The 19,322-nt window shown below is 31.6% G+C and overlaps 1 protein-coding gene across 1 annotated transcript in view; it reads left to right on the top strand.

Annotated features, from left to right (window-relative positions):
• The window catches only part of LOC106462906 (neural-cadherin-like), a 62,105-nt gene that overhangs the window by 19,340 nt on the left and 23,443 nt on the right, over nt 1-19,322 (top strand). Inside the window, exons 2-10 of the mRNA XM_022390592.1 lie at nt 4,758-4,949; nt 6,180-6,426; nt 7,359-7,575; nt 8,901-9,012; nt 10,879-11,271; nt 11,819-12,057; nt 13,574-13,699; nt 16,136-16,474; nt 18,939-19,129. Coding sequence (XP_022246300.1) covers nt 4,758-4,949; nt 6,180-6,426; nt 7,359-7,575; nt 8,901-9,012; nt 10,879-11,271; nt 11,819-12,057; nt 13,574-13,699; nt 16,136-16,474; nt 18,939-19,129 — 2,056 coding nt within the window. The remainder of the gene's footprint in view (nt 1-4,757; nt 4,950-6,179; nt 6,427-7,358; nt 7,576-8,900; nt 9,013-10,878; nt 11,272-11,818; nt 12,058-13,573; nt 13,700-16,135; nt 16,475-18,938; nt 19,130-19,322) is intronic.

Here is a 19,322-nt window from a genome sequence, read left to right as displayed (position 1 = left end):
AGAGGTATAAGGGCAATAAAATGTTGTATACTTGTTTAAGGCTTTTCTCTCAAAAAATTCGAGTTATACGCTGTTCAAAACAATTAAAGGCATGTCGAAATTTGCAATATTATATCTAAGGCAATCTTAAATCACTCTTACAAAATAGAAGCCAGCCTATTACAGCCGACTATTGCAAATTGGCTTTGGCTCCAAACATCTTAGGGTAATGTAAAACTGCTTCCAAACCAACGGCAAAAAGCTAACCATCAACCACGACAAAAAACAACAACAAACAAACAAACAAACAAAAACGACAGTTACTTGTCAATTCTGGGTCATAACTCTCTTAAGATACGGGATTCGATATTGAATCAGATGTTTGCAACCACACGTGACCGACACGTGAGTGTAGAGACCGTTAGAAACTCAAGACCAGTTTATATGCCTAATCCACAGTCAGGTACATTCCACTTACACAAGATGCAGAAGAGCTCCCAGCTCGCCTGGAATGTCACCACATTCAGTGTACCAACAACATGTGGAGTAATATGTTTCTTACATCTTAGTCGCCTTTATTTTGCAACCAGATAACAACCTTACATTCACATGGAAAAAATCTAGAAATATAACAACGCTAATCATATGCAGAAACGTGACGCATACGGTGGTGGGGGAGTGGGATGTAAACAGGAATATATACTCATGTACGTAATGATCTCTACATCCTGCGGAATGTTTCATAGTTACTACTCATTATAGAGCCACATTTGATGATTGTTTGTGCTACTATATGCTTATTTAATTGGGCCTGACATTTGTTTAGTTTATGAGTCCACTGTGTTAAACTGGTCGATACATTCTTTGAAAAAGAAAAGTTTAACTCTACGCTCATCGGTCTTCAATCTTGTCGAGCTTGTATGAGATGCTCTTGGGAAATGCGTCACATTTTGTCAAGAGACATCAGACACTACAGCTGTCTTGAAAACAGCTCTTTCAGAAGAGTGCAGATGATAACTAAGGGCCTTACACTGTAAAAAAATCGCTGTTAATTTACAATAAAAGATTGATAGTCGAGCTGCCAGACCTTTTACCGTAAAAATAAGTTGAAAATCTTGAGCTAATTCACGGTGTATTCCATTAAGTTCTCGGCAATTCGCCGTTAGATGTTACTGGAAATTACTCTAAAATAACTCCTTTAGTCTGTGCTTTGGGTGTTTTCTACTGTTAGCCCTTAAATTAACTATTATTTCACATAAAATAACTGTATTACCATGTATTTCAAGTATTTTTGACTGCCATTCCACGACGAAGTACTTTTTAATTAATGTTTAATCCAAATGAAATATATTTTTATGTATGTATTTATAGTGTTTTTCACAGTCAATCTACAAATAAATATTTTAAAATTAATGGTTAATCCACATAAAGCAACGGTTTTATCATATATATCTCAAAGTTTTCTTCTTTTTTTTACAACTCACAGAAAAACACTTGAAATGGTTTATCAACGTAACATAATATTCATTGGTTGTTTCTGCGTTGGCAGAGTACTCTCAATGATTTCTATAAACATGCCTTTTTAATGTATTGTATTTAGTGAATTCCCCCTTGCAAACTGACAAACCACATGAAAAAGTTGCATCTGCTTCACGTTTGTGAAATGTACAGAAATCTATGTAAGTTTTGAAGGCCTGAAAGGATGCTTTACAATATTTACATGTAAACATCTTAAAATGCGTATTACTAGTTTTAATTTGGAAAATATCTCATACATTAGTCAGCACAAAAGGGATTTAATCTTAAAACGAACATCATTGCACCACTTTCTTTCAACCAGTGGTCTCCGACTATGGTCCTGGTTAGCTGCAATCCAGTTTGCTATATAAGTCAAGATCAACAACCAACTTGTGGCAGACTTGATAAAATATGTAAAATATAACTCCCAACTTAAAACAAATGACAAAAAGCTAAAGCATTAAAAACTCTTATTTCAAAGCTTACATATACACTCGAAATATCACACGACTATAATTCAATAAAATCCCAGTTCAGAAAATGCTAATGAAAAACACGACAAATTCTTGCTATACTATTAACACGTCCTTTTGACACATGGACTAATCAACATGAAGCATGCAAATACAGTGAGGTTTAACATGAAAAAAAAAAACTAAAGCGTTAACAAATAGTTGTACTAAAATTTTAAATTTTAAAATGACAAGCACACTTGCCCTGACCTAAGGCTTGACTTGTGACATCTAAGTCCCGCTAGTAATGATGATATTAGTAATAGTATTATTAATAATAATTAATCAACTCGTATCTAAAACTAAAGAAACGTCTGAAAACAGGAATGTGTCCTGAGCAGTGTTGCCAAACTTAAGTTACTTGGGTTATTCCTATCTTTATTGTGTGTAACAATGTGTTTACTCCAATGCTTCCCTAATACTAAATGCCCTCCAGGTACGTTTTTGCAGTATTTGTTAAGCAGTAGGCAGATTGCGACAGTAGTGAATCAGAAGACGAAATTAGTTCCATCTTTAGTTCAACGTAGTTTCTTCTTGTTTTTTCTCTCTTCTCTTTCTGTTAGTCTTATCTCAGCTTACATAATTAAACACGTACATTTGTAATCACTGCTCTCCGATAATACCACAGAAATCCTCTGGTTGTTTTTATTATAGTATGGATATAACAGTTGAAAGTTCGCCAACTTATTTCTAAGCCATTTTTTAAAAACACCTTAACAGTTTTTATTTTTAAAGATAATAGTTTTTGTAAGTGTAAGAGCAGAATTTTTTGTATTCTAAAATAGATATTAATTTTTCTCTATTATATTATTGTTATTAATAGGGCCTTTACCAGGAAGAAAAATAGTTGTGGTAGGCTTATAATATAACTGAAATTTTTAATCATGAAAATCTTGAAGTATTAATTTTTGAAAACAGTTTATGTCTTAGAACAATTTATATAAATATATACATATAGATATATATACTTGCTGTATAAATTTCGACCAGGTAGCTGAATTGCCAGACTCAGAGCGCTAACACTTAGTAGGGAAAATGCTTGTTTGTTTGTTTGTTTTGAATTTCACGCAAAGCTACATGAGGACTATAAGCGATAGCCGTCCCTAATTTAGTAGTGTCAGACTAGAGGGAAGGCAGCTAGTGATCACCACCCACCGTCAACTCTTGGGCTACTTGGGAATAGTGGGATTGACCGTCACATTATAACGCCCCCACGGCTGAAAGGGCGAGCATGTTTGGTGGGACGGGGATTCGAACCCGCTACCCTAACCACCTGGCCATGCCGGGCATGGAAAAAGCAAACGTGTATAAACATAAATGTTTAAGTATCGTACTTTACCGTTAATTTAAAGAAATACCGTCGTTTTGCTGTCAGTGTATTTTTCAAACGGTTTCACATTTAATTCAATGAATATGGCAATGTTTTGAAAAAATGGTTTGGTACAGTAACATTAAAGTATGTATTCATTTTTATTTTATTTTTCACGTTCTTTTAATGTTTTTAACCATAGTTTAAAATGCGATTTCTAAGATTAAAATATAACAGTGAATTGCGTGTATTTTACGGAATTTATTTTACATTATATTAACACTCTGATTTTAAACATCTAACATAGGTACCGGGTGTCTTGTTGTTAGTGATAGCCATACTCAATATTGAGGTAAAATGGCATGAGCTGTAAAGATATACAAATATATGCATTCAGTAAATGCCAATTTACAAGCATTTACTGAATAGCCAATGATTTACATCTCAGTTTAAACGAGTGATTACACAGGCTTGCGATGATTTTATTGTCTTGAAATGTTTACATGTTCTACAGTAATCCCTATACGCTGAAGCCGAAAATGATATCCATTTTTCTCTATCACGTACAGATGTTCCACAAAACGTCATACATACTTTTACATAAGTGAATCATTTTCATTGAAATCGGGTCACAGTTTGTTATGCTTAAAATGCTAACGATCACTGCCTATAGATTTCTCTAGACCAATCGCGACGTGAGAGTCTTATCAATCGTTCTAGAACCCATGAGAAACACACCGCTAGTATATAAACGGTTAATAGGCTGCATGACGTGTCATTTCTGGATAGCATTTGTTTGTTTGTGAACTTTGACATATTTTTTTCTTTTCAGTATTATTTATTCGTCGCTATAGTAACAAGAGGGTATGTAAATGATCCAAACACATTATGTTATATTGGTAGTAAATTTGTTGTAAATTTGATCCAAGTAAGATTTTTTTCTTCTTCCCGACTTGTAAAAAATCCTTACGTGATAGAAAAAAAAAGAATATTATTTTCGACCTCTGCGTAGCTGAATTATGGAAAATCTGTTATTAAATTTAAACCGACTTTTATGAACTTTAAATTCGCTGGTCTGTATTATTAGACATGTGATTTATACAAAAATCAACCCAGAGAGTTGATTTATAATATTTCATGACAGTGGTTTTGCTTTGTTGTAGCTATAATATTACAAACGCTGCTTGTTTTTAATTGTTAGAGTAGTGTAAAGCTGCTTGTGAAATGCATGATTATCTCTAATAATATTGTTTACGTGAATTCCTTTTCGTATAAATGTGGGCAACAAAAGGATAAAATAGGATAAAATCTACTCTGTAGTTTTAAGAATAACCTAATCTCAATAGACGTTTCATCCAATAATCAAACACCTAGCTGCATTCCTTAAAAACGGAATATATGTGTTATTCATGTTCGATAAAATTTTTATGATCTTCTAGAAAGTGGAAGGCAACGTATTATTATTCACATCCAAGATGTCAATGACGAACTACCTTATTTCATCAATCGTCCATTACCAATGCAAACAGTTGTCCAACTTAATGCTGTACCTGGCACACCAGTCTTTAAACTTCAGGCTAGAGATCCAGACACGGATCACAATATTCATTATGTGTTGGTCCGAGACAGAAGTAAGACACTTCAGTTACGATCTGAATTATGTAAAATATATTATTATACATTTACAACTGCATAATGTTAAACATTATGAACGATTATTTTATAAAGTATTTTCGTGAACCGGATATTAATCTGAATTTTTAGATTTTTACCGTATTCTCAAGTAAGATATTTCAAATAATATATTTTATTTTGAATGGATTACTTCCTATTTCTCTCTTAACTGCAAAATCAATATTTAAGATTGTTTTATGAAATCACTATACAATTTTGGATGTACATGCTCACATCAAAGTGTTCTTTGTTTATAACACAGATACATATGTAAAATCTGCAATAGTGAAAAAGTTCAAAAACACCTCTATAATAGAATTGCTTTCAAAGGGAATTAAGGTTAAAAGCTTTGAAAGAAGTAACGGGCAAGGAATAAATATTTCAAGTCTGTTGAGTCATATTATTGTGCTGTTGGTGTTGTGCTTACATTACTTTATCATTTTTGATAACAAGAGAAGCATGAAACAAGTTGAAACCTGAGAAAGTGTCTCTTTTTGTTGTTATTTTTTGGAAAAAGTAAGTAAAAACTGAGTATTGGATAAATGTAACATTAAAGAATCACTCTTATTTGCCTATTTACAAACGATGTAAATATGTCTCACTTGCTAAACCCATGATTTATATCCATTCGACGTTCTTCGTGTTATTGAGGTCAATTAATTTGGCTATACAGAAAATAACAGAAGTTTCCATCACGTTCACATTGTATTCCAAACTTTAGTGGATATATTATTTAGAATAAATTATTGTTGGTGCAAATTGTTTCATTATAAACTAGTTTTTACTGAAGACATTCTTTTTCATTAAAGTAGATGGTGATAATGTAGATTGTGATAAAGTAGATGGTGATAATGTGGATTGTGATAAAGTAGATGGTGATAATGTAGATTGTGATAAAGTAGATGGTGATAATGTGGATTGTGATAAAGTAGATGGTGATAATGTAGATTGTGATAAAGTAGATGGTGATAATGTAGATTGTGATAAAGTAGATGATGATAATGTCGATACTTAAAGTGTTGCTTCGTGATAATAAAATGATAGCATGATAAAATGATATCTTATACGCTGAAGACGCAGACAAAATATGCTTTTATCAAACAGTTCTATTTGTGGTAAAAGTTTACCAGTTTATATATTTAACAAGAAAGGGAATCTTATATTTTTTTCTTACAAACATCTCTTAGCTGGAGGTCGGTTTGAAGTGGATGAACGATCTGGAGAGGTGAGAACCAGAGGAAAAGAGCCATTCATGTTGGACAAAGAATATGTCTTATATGTTAAGGCAGAAGATCGCAACGGGAAACTCGGTCAATATAACTACCAATCTACACCTGAGATGAGACTGTCCATTATGGGAGGAAAAAGGGCTCCACAATTCTACATGGAAAAATACAAGACGAGTATTCCAGAGAGCCAAAAGAAAGATTCCGAGTGAGAAATGAAGATAATATTTGTAATGCTAATTAGGGTTTACATATCGTTTCAAAAGTTCCAGTGTTTAATGCTAGCTTATTCTACATAGAAATTGCATTCTGAAAACTGTGGAAAGATCCTCCACGGATATATTTCTCTTTAGGAGTGTACTCAAAGCTATATATATATATTTAAATAAAAAACTTGCATTATGAAATACCATTTAACACAAAATTTCTGTTTTAATTACCCTAATCCACCTTTTGTTTATACAGGAATTAAAAAAAAATGTTATAAACATCTCAATACATAATTGAACTCAATAGATCTATTTATTAAGTCTTATTCTGTTCATCTAGTTACTAATTCTAATGTAGGTGAATTCAACCAGATCTTATTCTGTTCAACTACTTACTAATTCGAACACATAGGTGAACTCAACCATATCTTATTCTGTTCAACTATTTACTAATTCTAACACATAGGTGAACTCAACCATATCTTATTCTGTTCAACTATTTACTAATTCTAACACATAGGTGAACTCAACCATATCTTATTCTGTTCAACTATTTACTAATTCTAACACATAGGTGAACTCAACCATATCTTATGGTCAAGGTGATTACTTCTACTGAATGGCAACATCTGCTACCATCACTAGGTTCTTGACTTCTGCTGAGTGGCATTTATCATGATGGCAGCAGCTGTTGTCCAAACTAGTGCTTGTGTTTTTACTGAACTCAACCAGATCTTATTCTGTTCAATCAGTTACTAATTCTAACACATAGATGACCTCGACCAGATCTTATTCTGTTCTATTAGTTTCTAATTCTAACACATACTTGAACTCAACCATATCTCACTCTGTTCTACTAGTTATTAATTCTAACATAGGTGAAATCGTTCTTACACAATTTTAAATGCTACAGTATTGTATTATCTTGCAGCATTATTGAAGTCAAGGCTAAGTCGTTCGCAGATCGACAGATTCGCTATACTTTACGTGCCATAGGGTCAGGAGCTGGAACTTTCAACATAGACCCATCTGTTGGGATTGTCAAATTAGCCAAGGATCTTGACTACGAAGATCTTCGACAACCCAAGACTTATTCTTTGGTAGTAACAGCAACAGAAGACTCAGGAGGCTTCTCAACGTCTGTCGACGTGAGAATAAATTTTGTTTTTCTATAGAGATGAGTCTTTTACTAAAAGCATACTTTATGTTCCACTATATAAAAAAAGAGAAGAGACTGAGGAATCGTATAATGTGCAGTTAGGCTTAAGGTTCAGTCCAATCAATTTTTAAAATTATTTCGAAAGGTATACGTCGTACAACAATAGTATTTACCCGTCTGTTGTAACGTACATTTATTGATAATTTATCCAGTACTTACTAGTTTTGTTGCATAGAAATACTAACCAAAATATTAATTAATTCATTTCGTGGATTTGTCGCTTTTGAATTTAACATTTTCAAATATTTTCCCTACTTCACTTTGCGGAATTCTTTTGTTTCTGCAATGTCACTAAATTTGTTTTCTTAATATTATATATTACGTCTATCGATTAAATGATAGAAATATGAGAACAGGAAGCTTAGGGGATAAAAATCACAAATACAAGAAATTGAACATAGCACGTACTTCTGGAACTTTAATTTCTATAAAAAAATATCAGAGAAAAAACAGAAAAACAACAACTAATAAAACTAACTGATATTTAAAAAATAATAATCTGTACATCCGTAAAGTTATGTATTATTAATAATTAATGTGATTAAAGAAATTAAATATATGTTCATTGTCAATGAAGGGAAGTAATTATACATTTTGTATTGTTTATGATAAAAACATATTCACTGAGAATCAAACCTATTAGGGAAAATATTATAATATATCCTTTAAAAGACTATATATTGTAAGATGAATAACTAATATACGCGTAGCTTACTGGACATTTGTCATAAGCATTTTGAGTGTTAAGATTTTTTAAAGAATACTGTAAGTTTGAAGAATGTCACATGTCATAATATTTGAATATTTGTACGATGCTATAAAGAAATATTGAAAGTCTGACAACCGCATGACGTTACGAATATCTTAATGCAGTTAAGGTTGACTGCATTACCAAATTAGTCAGCGAATGGAGTTTTTGAATCATTGTAACGGACTTAACAATTTGGGTGTGAAAACTTTTTGTTGTTTTGTATCATGATTTATTTGCAAAAGGAATCTAACCTAAAATATTAAAATGAAATAAAAAATAAATTATTTTGTAAAATCTATAACTTTATAAAGAGAATTGACCAACCGTTATACCATCTTGGTATAATATCGTGTAAGTGTACGAATAAATATAATACAATTTAGATATGTAATAGACCTAACTTGGAATATGAATTATAAATTTATTTTAATGTTACATTAAAATATGAGCAATTAGTATAACATTTAGGTAATAATAATTTGTTTTTTGTTCTCTGATTATAGTTAACAATTACAGTGAATGATGTAAACGACAATTCTCCTCGTTTTGAACTTCCTGATTACCAGGCTCATAATGTAGACGAAGATGTTCCATACGGAACGTCTATTTTACGAGGTAAGTCTGAATATGTCGACATCTTAACAAACACGTTCTAATCAAAGTGGAATCATATAATGACTTACTTCAGATAAGAAATGGTTTTCTTTATCAACCAGGTCTTTCTTCTCCACGTAACATGAATCCTTCTATCTAGTAGAAAAATTGTTTAAATTAGCAGTTTGTTTCTTTATAACAAAAACATTAGACTGTGCATGAGAAATAATTAGTAATAGAGCAAAAACTTTGATGAATTTCATGCAATGCTCATATTGTTTTTAGTTTGATTTGAATTCACCACAAAAAACAAATCAATCTAAACTTCCTATTCGTGATTTCAGAATATTGCCAGAAGCTGATACTAAGATATTTTCAACTTGTCAAAAACCTTCGCTTTAGTTTGTTTGTTTTTTAATTTGTTGAAAGGGCAGTTCTTGAAAACACAAACAGATTTAGGGGAACTGAAAACATTGAGAAAACATATTTTTTGAAAGTGCGCTTTAGAGACAAACAAATTAAACGATTTGATTAAGTTTTGAAGAATCAATTTGTAAACATTTCTAAAACTTGCCTAACATACTGTGTTGCTACGGCAGTAATTTGATCATTAGAGGTAGTTACGAGGATATATTAATACATCAGGTTCTCTACTAGATTATTTTTCTCACATGTTCAACACTACAAAATGCACACTCTCGAAATAAGTGTTATTATTCCACAAAATACTGCTATTGTGTAGGTAAATGACACCTTTTCTTCCATTCCTGATAAGCACTTAAAACTACATGTAATGGTAATGATCTGTAATATGGCGCTGTTCTGCCTTATGAAACAACTGTAACGTTATTACATTTTTAGAAGGTTAAGAGTCTGATAATTTACATGGTGAATAGAAAAGGCAATTTAACAGATGAAATTCACTATAATATATTCGGGAAGACCATTGGAAGTGTAAATGAAAATAACAAATGCATACTTACACTCAATAAAGATATACTGAAGAACATTTGTAACAAAGTAAACAGTTAGCTTTAAGTTGGTTTTTTTAATTACGTAATATAAATGTAATATTATTCTTCAAAATTACAGAAAAATCATGGTTGCACGTGTCTTCTTAAATTTCACAGGGTAGTTTATTGTCATAGGAGTTAGGAGACAGTGATGAACTTGAGATGTATTAGAAGCTGAACGACTCATTGGAATTGTCGAATCAGAATGCAGATCAAATTTGATTGTACTTTGAGTTATGCATAAATATGTAGCATTGGGTTTGACTTACGGAAAGGTTAGCCTAAAATTATATTATTTTGAAAGTCATTCATTTTATAAATTGAACCTTCAACGATTATGGTTGGGCTAATTATTAATTCTTATTTTTAAAAAGTTTTATGCTACAATTTTACTGGCAAGAACATAATTAAGGGTCATTTTTGTAGAAAACTGGAAATATTTCAAGAGGATATTTACATTTGCCTGAGACAGAAATTAAACTACTTAAAACGAACAAACAAATTTGTATCTCGCTCTGATACAATACATATTTATCGCAGTAAAAATGTTACGTTATGTAATATCTGCAAAAGCATTTTACTTTCAGTAACGTTAAAGCTAATATATTATTCAGTTACATTCTGAAACTGACAAAAAGTTAAAATTATACTGTGCCTTATTCCGCGTTCATGTTTGATATTTTCTCAAAGGAGGTATATATATATTTTTTTTTGTTTACCAAGTAGCTAAAAACTGTTGAGTTACCTTATCATAACTTATTTAATAATACTTTGCTTTCAGATTTAGCTTTACAATAGGCATAGTTTTATATATATATTATGCTTAAAGTTATTTAAAAAAAATTCAGCTCTTTTTTTTCCTCTGAATTTCCAGTTTCTGCATCAGACTTAGATTCAGGTAAAAACGCTGAAATAACATACATTGTCCAGAGTAAAGACTTCACAATTGACGATAGAGGAATCATCTATTCAAATAAAAGATTGGATGCCGATATAAACAACACATACGTGTTAACTGTTGAGGCCACTGACCGCGGAGACCCTCAGCTGACCGGAACAGCTACAGTCCGAATTTATACGGAAAACAAAAACGATGAATTTCCAAAATTTAGTCAGGACGTCTACACACCTAATGTTGACGAAAATGCAGGACCTAATACCCTAGTGACTACAGTAGTAGCCAGTGATAAGGATGGCGATAATATACATTTTGGATATGTAGGAGGAGGGACCGTCTCGGGCATGTTCCAAATCGAAGAAAGGACGGGTAATTTATTTCATAAACGTTGTCTAAAAATCAACATAGTTATATTATTTTATTGAATTTTATCTATACGTATATTTGGTGTTTATTGGATAGCCATTTAGCCACAAACTAATGTTAGAACAGTTTTCGGACTCAATCAAAGAAACATCACCTAAACTTTTTTGGTGCGTATAGAGTTTGTATTACCAATAATTTTGTTTAAAGCAGGTGTATGGAAACTTTATATAATTTGATTTTAATGTTTTCATTATAACACAATTATTGATTCAAAATTTTAATACATGCAGTTTATTGTAATTGATTAATAAATTTTGATAAAATTATAATTTTGTAAACATTTAAAATTCACCTATGTATCTGTAACTGATTTATCAACACAGATACCTTCCCATCAAACAGTTGAAAATATCAAACAAATACTCAAGTACAAGATATCAATCTTTTATTAAAGAAGACCTTTATCGGTTATAACTGCTGTTTCCAGTGTATAATTTTAACGTCTTTATGAAGTTTTTGAATCACTTTATTCTTTCTTTCAAACTGATAGGCGTAATTCGATTGATTAATGGAAAGATCAAGTTAGATAAGGATAAGTATGAATTGAACGTTACTGCTACTGATGATGGTTCCTGTTGCAAGGATGGCAGATTAACACCACATACAAGTACAGCTTTAGTTGTAGTGTTTATTACTGACGTAAATGACAACAAGCCTGAGTTTGAGGATTGTGACACCTACTCACCTACAGTGGAAGAAGGAGCGCCTAGTGGCACTACCGTTATTACAGTATGCACCTATAATATTTTTTAATTAGTAATAATTCAGAGAAACATTATCATGTAAGCTATTAACTGGACTAAACTATGTAATATTTAAAGGCATGAGACATGTAACAGTGGCTATATACCAAGGAAAGGCTTAGCGACCTGTATATTTAAATATGTAATATAATGCTTACTGTAAGTACTTCATTGTGGGTTGAAAAAAGATATTTGAAAATTACTTATTTTTTTCAGATTTTGTACTAATATATCATAATAATTCATCAATTTATCAGTGAAGTGATAAAAATATTCAAAGCTTAGAATTCCTAGCTTTCGAGATTCTTGTAATATAACACCACTGTTTTCATTAAAACACTACCCAAAGGTACAAGATCATTAACATACCTCACTCATCACTATGGTATATCTTGCTATAGCGATAGGATACATAAAGGTTTGTAGAAATACTATACTAAAGTCCCTAGCAGAGAGAGAACACAATAGTATAGGGAGAGTAAACATACCAATTGCAAGGCACTTGTCTTGAGTAAAAAATAATAATTTAGGTTCAGTAATTAGAAACGTAATTAGTAATGAAATTATAACAGATAATCTTGTGATCAGTAAAGAAATTATAATAGATTGTAAAAGAGTAGCTAGGAATGTGTAAGTAAAGTGAGTAACTGCATTGTAATATAATACCTATTGTTGAGTAAGAAAGATTATAGCCGTGTGAAAGCCTATTATTGGGTAAATATATTATAAGTGTGTTTCTCTATTATTGAGTAAAGGCATTATAAATGAGTGACTGACAAAGAGTATTATATTACTATGGAGCATACATCTAATAACGAATAAAGTTATTGCAATATAATAACCAGCGAAGAACATATAGATCATAAAAAAGAAATAATTAATTATAACTAAAATCTATAATATGACTTGATTAATGACTAAATGGTTAACCCTAAAAGCACCACTACTATGTCATTCGAAAACTTGGAGAAATCCCGTGTTTTATTTTGTTGTCAGAGAAATTACTTGGTGGTTGGTCAAAAACTATAAAAAAGGTTTGCCTAGATTAATGGAAATATATAATGTCGATTATTAGAATATTATTGAAATAAACTTAGAGGAGGGTAAAGATAATATTGCAAGGAATGAGTCTACGTTAAGAAGAAAGTTGTTCGTAGAATGAAAACATTTCAAGTGTGAAACTAAGTACACACTGAATGATGCTGAAGTTCATGATTAAAATATTAACAAGTAGGATAATACGGTGGACGGTTTAATAAATTAATCGATCGAGCAACGAATTATTTTTATATTAATAATTCTATGAAACATGTCTGTATGGATGAGTGATAATTTTACGATGCATTGGTAAACACAACAACGTCGGTTTAATTTACGTCTCGTTGGCTTCTCTATACTAAAGTTTTCACATAATTTTTTTGGCTGACACTGAACATGCTTTTTTGTAACAATATTATCCTTTTTATAGCGTAACATTGACGTTGTTTTGGTTCTATTTAAAGGTTAAAGCTACGGACAAAGACAAAGGCCATAATGGATTGATCAGCTACAGCATAGTCAAACAACCTAACCAGAAAGGAGCCAAGTTTGTTGTGGATGAAATCTCTGGCGTTCTAACAGCTAACAAGGTTAGCCTTCTTCTTCGTACTATCCAAGATTATTTACACCCAACATTAGTGTATTTTCATGATAAAAATGTTTCTTAAATAAAGCATAGCCTTATCGAAGAAAACAATTAATACTGCTGTTTTTTTTTATAAAACAGTGCTATAGAATTAATTATTTACTTATGCGTACTTATTTTGTATTATGATAATAATGTTCAAATTTTAAAAACTAAAATCCAGTGAACTTTATCTTCAGTTGAAAATTTATAAAAATTGTCATTAACTCATATTATTGTCCTCACAATAAAACTCTAAAGTACAACATTGTATGAACATATTGTTATCCTCATAGCAAGACTGTCTAAGAGTATAACCTTATAAAAACATATCATTGTCTGTATAACAAGACTCTGTATGAGTATAACCTCGTAAAGACATATTATTATCCTCATATCAAAACTGTAAGAATGTAACATTATAAAAACATATCACTGTCCTCATAACAAAACTCTCTAGGAGCATAACCTTATAAAGACATATTATTATATTCACAACAAGACTCTAGAAGTATAACCTTATAAAGACATATTATTATATTCATAACAAGAACAAGACTCTCTAGGAGCTTAACCTTGTAAAGACATATCATTATCTTCATAATAAGACTTTTGAAGAGTATAATATAGTAAAGCCATATTATTATCTTCACAACAAGACTCTCTAAGAGCTTAACCTTGTAAAGACATATTGTTATCTTCATTATAAGATTTCTTAGGAATATAACCTTATAAAAACATATTATAATCTGCATAACAATATTCAATTGGAGTATAACCTTATAAAGACATATTGTTATCTTCATAATAAGGTTTCCTAGGAATATAACCTTCTAAAAACATATTGTAATCTGCATAACAATATTCTATTGGAGTATAACTTTATAAAGACATATTATTGTCTTCATAATAAGAATCTCTAGGAGTTTAACTTTATAAAGACATATTATTATCCTCATAACAGAACTCTCTACAAGCATAACCTTATAAAGAGATATTATTATTTTCAAAACAAGACTCTCTAGCATTACAACTCATACAAAAACATATTCTTAGCCTCAAAACAACTTTATAAGTATTTAAGGATGGATAACCTTATCCTCACACGCTTAAGAGCATATATGTTCATCCTCACAACAAGACTCTCTAGAAATACAACAATTTAGAGTCACAGGTCATAACATTATCACAATAATTTCCAGACAGAAATAACTAAAAAAAAAAAAAAACTTCAAAGAAACCAACCTATTGAGGATAGACGTCCTTATGGTAGTAAAAATGATTGTCTGGAGGAGTATCCTTGTAAACCCTAGCGTTTTTTATCATTATATGGAAGATAGTCTTGAAAAGTAACCTTTTAAAGATGCCTGTCTAGAGAAGTATCATTGTAAACACTTATCACCATAAAAAAGAACGCTCGGGAGATTAATCTTCTGAAGACAAAGTCCTTCCCATATTTGTATCTTATATTTGTGGCAAAGCTACTGAGGCTGTTTGCCGCCGTCCCTAATTTTGAATTACTGACCAAAAGGAAGGCAGCCAGTCAGTAGTACCCTATCACCCATCATCCACGCTAATGGATTAACTGTCTCACCCTCAGCCTAAAGTGCGGAGAATGTTTTGTGGTGTTACAAGGATTTGAACCCGTCTTGACATTTCCTAAATCCAGAGCTCTATGACAGGGCCAACCGTCGTACCCATTTTTATTATAATAAAAATAACTGCCCAGAAGAGTAACCTTGTAAAGACTGACATTTCTATTCATATATAATGAAGCTATCCAAGTGTCTCATTCTAAGACTAATCTGCTAGAAAACGAGTAAAAAAAATATTGTTTAACAAGACTCAGTTTATTACAATTTGTTACGGAATCACACATGATAAGAAACATCTGTGAAATTTACATGGCTTTCTCCTTAACTTGGTGATATCTGCCCATGTGGGGACTGTTAGTTTTTTAGTTGTATTGTGTGGTCCTTAATTTTAAAAATCTAGCTTGGGTAAGTTTACGGGATATAAGGTTGGGTTCACTAGTTGATACAGAAAAGTACTAAATGCATTCTAGATTATAGCTTTTGACTTGAATGTAGGTCTAACAGTAGCAAGTTATGTTAGGTCTAATTAGCAAAACACTGATTTGTTAGCATAAGCACCTCTATTTAAAATCAGGTTGATCATGTACACTTAGACATAATTGTTTGCTTAATATTGAGACATATGTTTCTAATTTCGTTTTTGATGATAATCAAGAGTATTTATTGAATTAAAAATACGTTACAACCTACAAATGCATTTTTTCTCTCACAATGAACGTTTACATGTGGTGTTCTATTCTATTTCATAATACAGCAAGTATAAAAACAGAAAGTCAAATAGTGTTTCGTCTTCTGAACATTCTTAGGTATTTGACAGAGAAGGAGAAGATGGGCGGTTTGTAAGTGTGACAGTAAAGGCTACGGATAGAGGAAGCCCCCCTCTTGAGGGAGCGTGTTCTTTTAAGGTAGAGATCACAGACATCAATGACAACCCGCCACTTTTTGATCGACAAGAGTATAAAGAGCATGTGAAGCAGGATACGCCAGTTGGGACTAACATTCTCAGAGTGTCAGCTTCGGATGAAGATGCTGACGACAATGGAGCTGTAGTGTACAACTTGTCAGCCCCTTATGACCCGTCGGACTTTAGCTACTTCAAAATTAACCCTGAATCTGGCTGGGTCATACTTCAGAAAGCACTAGACGTATGACATTTTGAACCATTTCATTATAAAGTAGACTGTATTTACGGATGTTCTATTTAAGTCTAGGTTAATTAAGTTATTTAAAGCAGTAAATAAAATCGTTCAACTGCAAAAAAAGACCAATTCAATAAAAAAAGTTAAAGTAATTACAAAAGTTATATAGAAAATTACAATAAACGGAGAAACAGAGGTATTTGGGAGAAAACGAAGTTATGAAAAAATTGAGTGTTGGGGGAGACGATTAATATTATAATCTGATATAAGGTTGTAATGGTATTTCGGAAAACAATAATCGTTTTAGTGATTTGTTTGTTTGTAGTTAAACACAAAGCTATACAATGGGCTGTCTGTGCTATGCTCACCATGCTTATCGATACCAAATTTTTAGTGCTACAAGACTGCAGGCTTATCGCTGAGCTACCGGGAGCCTTTTTTAGGAGAATGCTATAGTTATCATTAATGTATATTATTTCTCTGAACAGGAAAACTAATAAATCAGGAGATTTCCAGTTGTGTTTTACTGGATGGCAAGTACTAGACAAATCCAATGAAACATTTTGCTGGTGGTATCGGATAAATCTAGTGAAACTGGTGGTACTATTTATCCAGTACCACCAGTTTCACTAGATTTATTCAGTGCCACTAGTAAAGCGTTTCACTGGATTTGTCCAATGCCACTAGTAAAGCGCTTCACTGGATTTATCCTTAGTGATACATTTTACCTTGACACTGAATAAATATAGTAAAATATTCTACATGTGATACTGGTTAAATATAGTGAAACAGTTTACTTTGATAATGTATAAATTCGGTTAATATGAACCCTATTAACATCAGATAAATCCAGTTAAGCTTTGTAAATTTCAGGTATAAAGTAGGTGTTACTTTGAATTCTCTAGTAGAGAATTAAATGTCATTATCACGAGGCCTATTGGATCTTCTCTTACATTTTTATTCTGTTGTTTGTTTAGTTTAATATCAAACTATTGCCAAGAATAACAAAACTGGTATAATGCACATGATACGTGAAAACTTGTAAAATTCCCTCTTATGGTTTTTAATTACATAAGTGAGTATAAGTTTTGTAGTTTAGTGAACATGTAGCATTTCATAGAAAGTTTTAAAGCAATTAACAAAATGTAGTGATGTAATAACGTTTAGGGTAAAATATCGTTCCTGTGAAATACGTTTGGGTTTAAGAGTTTTACAGACAGGAAAAAAAACGTCATTCATGTTAATCATTCAAGTGCCTTCCAGAGAATGTCGAAGTAACTATATATTCCGATCTTTCTCAAGCTATATTTACGTATGTTTTCCGTAATTTTTGTCCAATAATATTTTCAAAGTTAATAATTATTGCTGTGTTTCGAATACTTCTCTAAACATTTCAATAATGTAACCAACAAAGTTTCTACAACGTGCATATTCTTTACTACAATTACAGCTACATAGAAAAATAAATTAATTTATTCTTTATTATTCAAGAATTACACAGAACATATGTTGAGCTGTGACGATCAGTCCGAATACGTTATTTTAATACCGGTAATACAGCAGAATAACGTGAAATTACGTTCGAAATGCAAGTAACTTTTTCAACCGGCACTAAATCACGGCACACTTCACTCTTCTCTTTCTTTGTAAGTTAAACTTTGAACTGAAATAAATGTCGCTAACAATGGCGTATTATACTTAGTAATGAGCAATTAATGTCACTAATTTACTCAATAAATACCTTAGTTATTCGCATTTAGTTTGCAGCATCAGTTTATATGGAACTTTATTGTTGTAAATGGGTATAAATGTTTTCAAAAACTATCTTAACCCATTTTGTCATTTCCCTTCTTCCAAAAACTAATATCTTATTTCATTGATGATTAGAGTCGTAACGCCAGTGTTATAATGTGAACAAATTAATCAATATTTTAGGATTATTCATCAACTCTAGTTTGGAATCCTGTTTACTACTTGTATAAATATCAGACTTTACATCAATTTTATTTTTATGCGGCTTAGAAAATCCTAACATGGGCTTAAAATGAAAACATTAATTATTGAGATTATATGATCTTATTCTTACCTCGTAAATTACATCACCTGTTATGTTGTTTAGTTTTTCACACATCATGATATTTTAATAACATAAAACGCTATTTACTTGTGCATTTCACAATTTTGGTTGCACCAGGTTCATTTCGTTATAATTAACACATATACAGTACCTATATAATTTGTATCTATCATTTGTTTATATATATATATATATGTGTGTGTGTCTTTATAATAAATCCAGTTGAATGACATTTTCCGTGAAACATAAAGAGAAAGCTTATTTATGAATACAGAACCAGAATAGAATTTTCTTCAATGCAAGAACTTGGAATTTTATTATAAAATCTATAGATATCTTATATAGAACGATTTGAATTATTATAACCACTTTTCTCCTTTTCATTCCCTTTAGCGAAAACATTACAACTTACAAGCTATTGCTTTAGATAAAGGAAAACCACAGCATCATGCTACAGTTGAGTTGACAATAGAAGTTGTAAATAGAGACAGCAACCCTCCAGTGTGGGACCAACCTGTCTATGGACCCATTGTAATCAAAGAGAACTTAGGACGTGGAGAAGTGGTTACTTCTATCAAAGCTAGGTAAGCTGTGTGACAGCTACTACTAAACTAGGCTGAACTTTCCGTAGAGAAATGGCTACGTGATGACTACTACCAAAGCTAGGTAGGTTGTGTGACAGCTATTATCAAACTAGGCTGTGTTATAGTGAACTTTCCTTAGAGAAATGGCTACGTGATGACTACTACCAAAGCTAGGTAAGTTGTGTGACAGCTA

This window comes from Limulus polyphemus, unplaced genomic scaffold (genome assembly GCF_000517525.1).
Source record: "Limulus polyphemus unplaced genomic scaffold, Limulus_polyphemus-2.1.2 Scaffold49, whole genome shotgun sequence".
Lineage (NCBI taxonomy): Eukaryota > Metazoa > Arthropoda > Merostomata > Xiphosura > Limulidae > Limulus > Limulus polyphemus.
The sequence above is the reverse complement of the archived record's forward strand: the minus strand, read 5'-3'. Positions and strand labels throughout refer to the sequence as shown.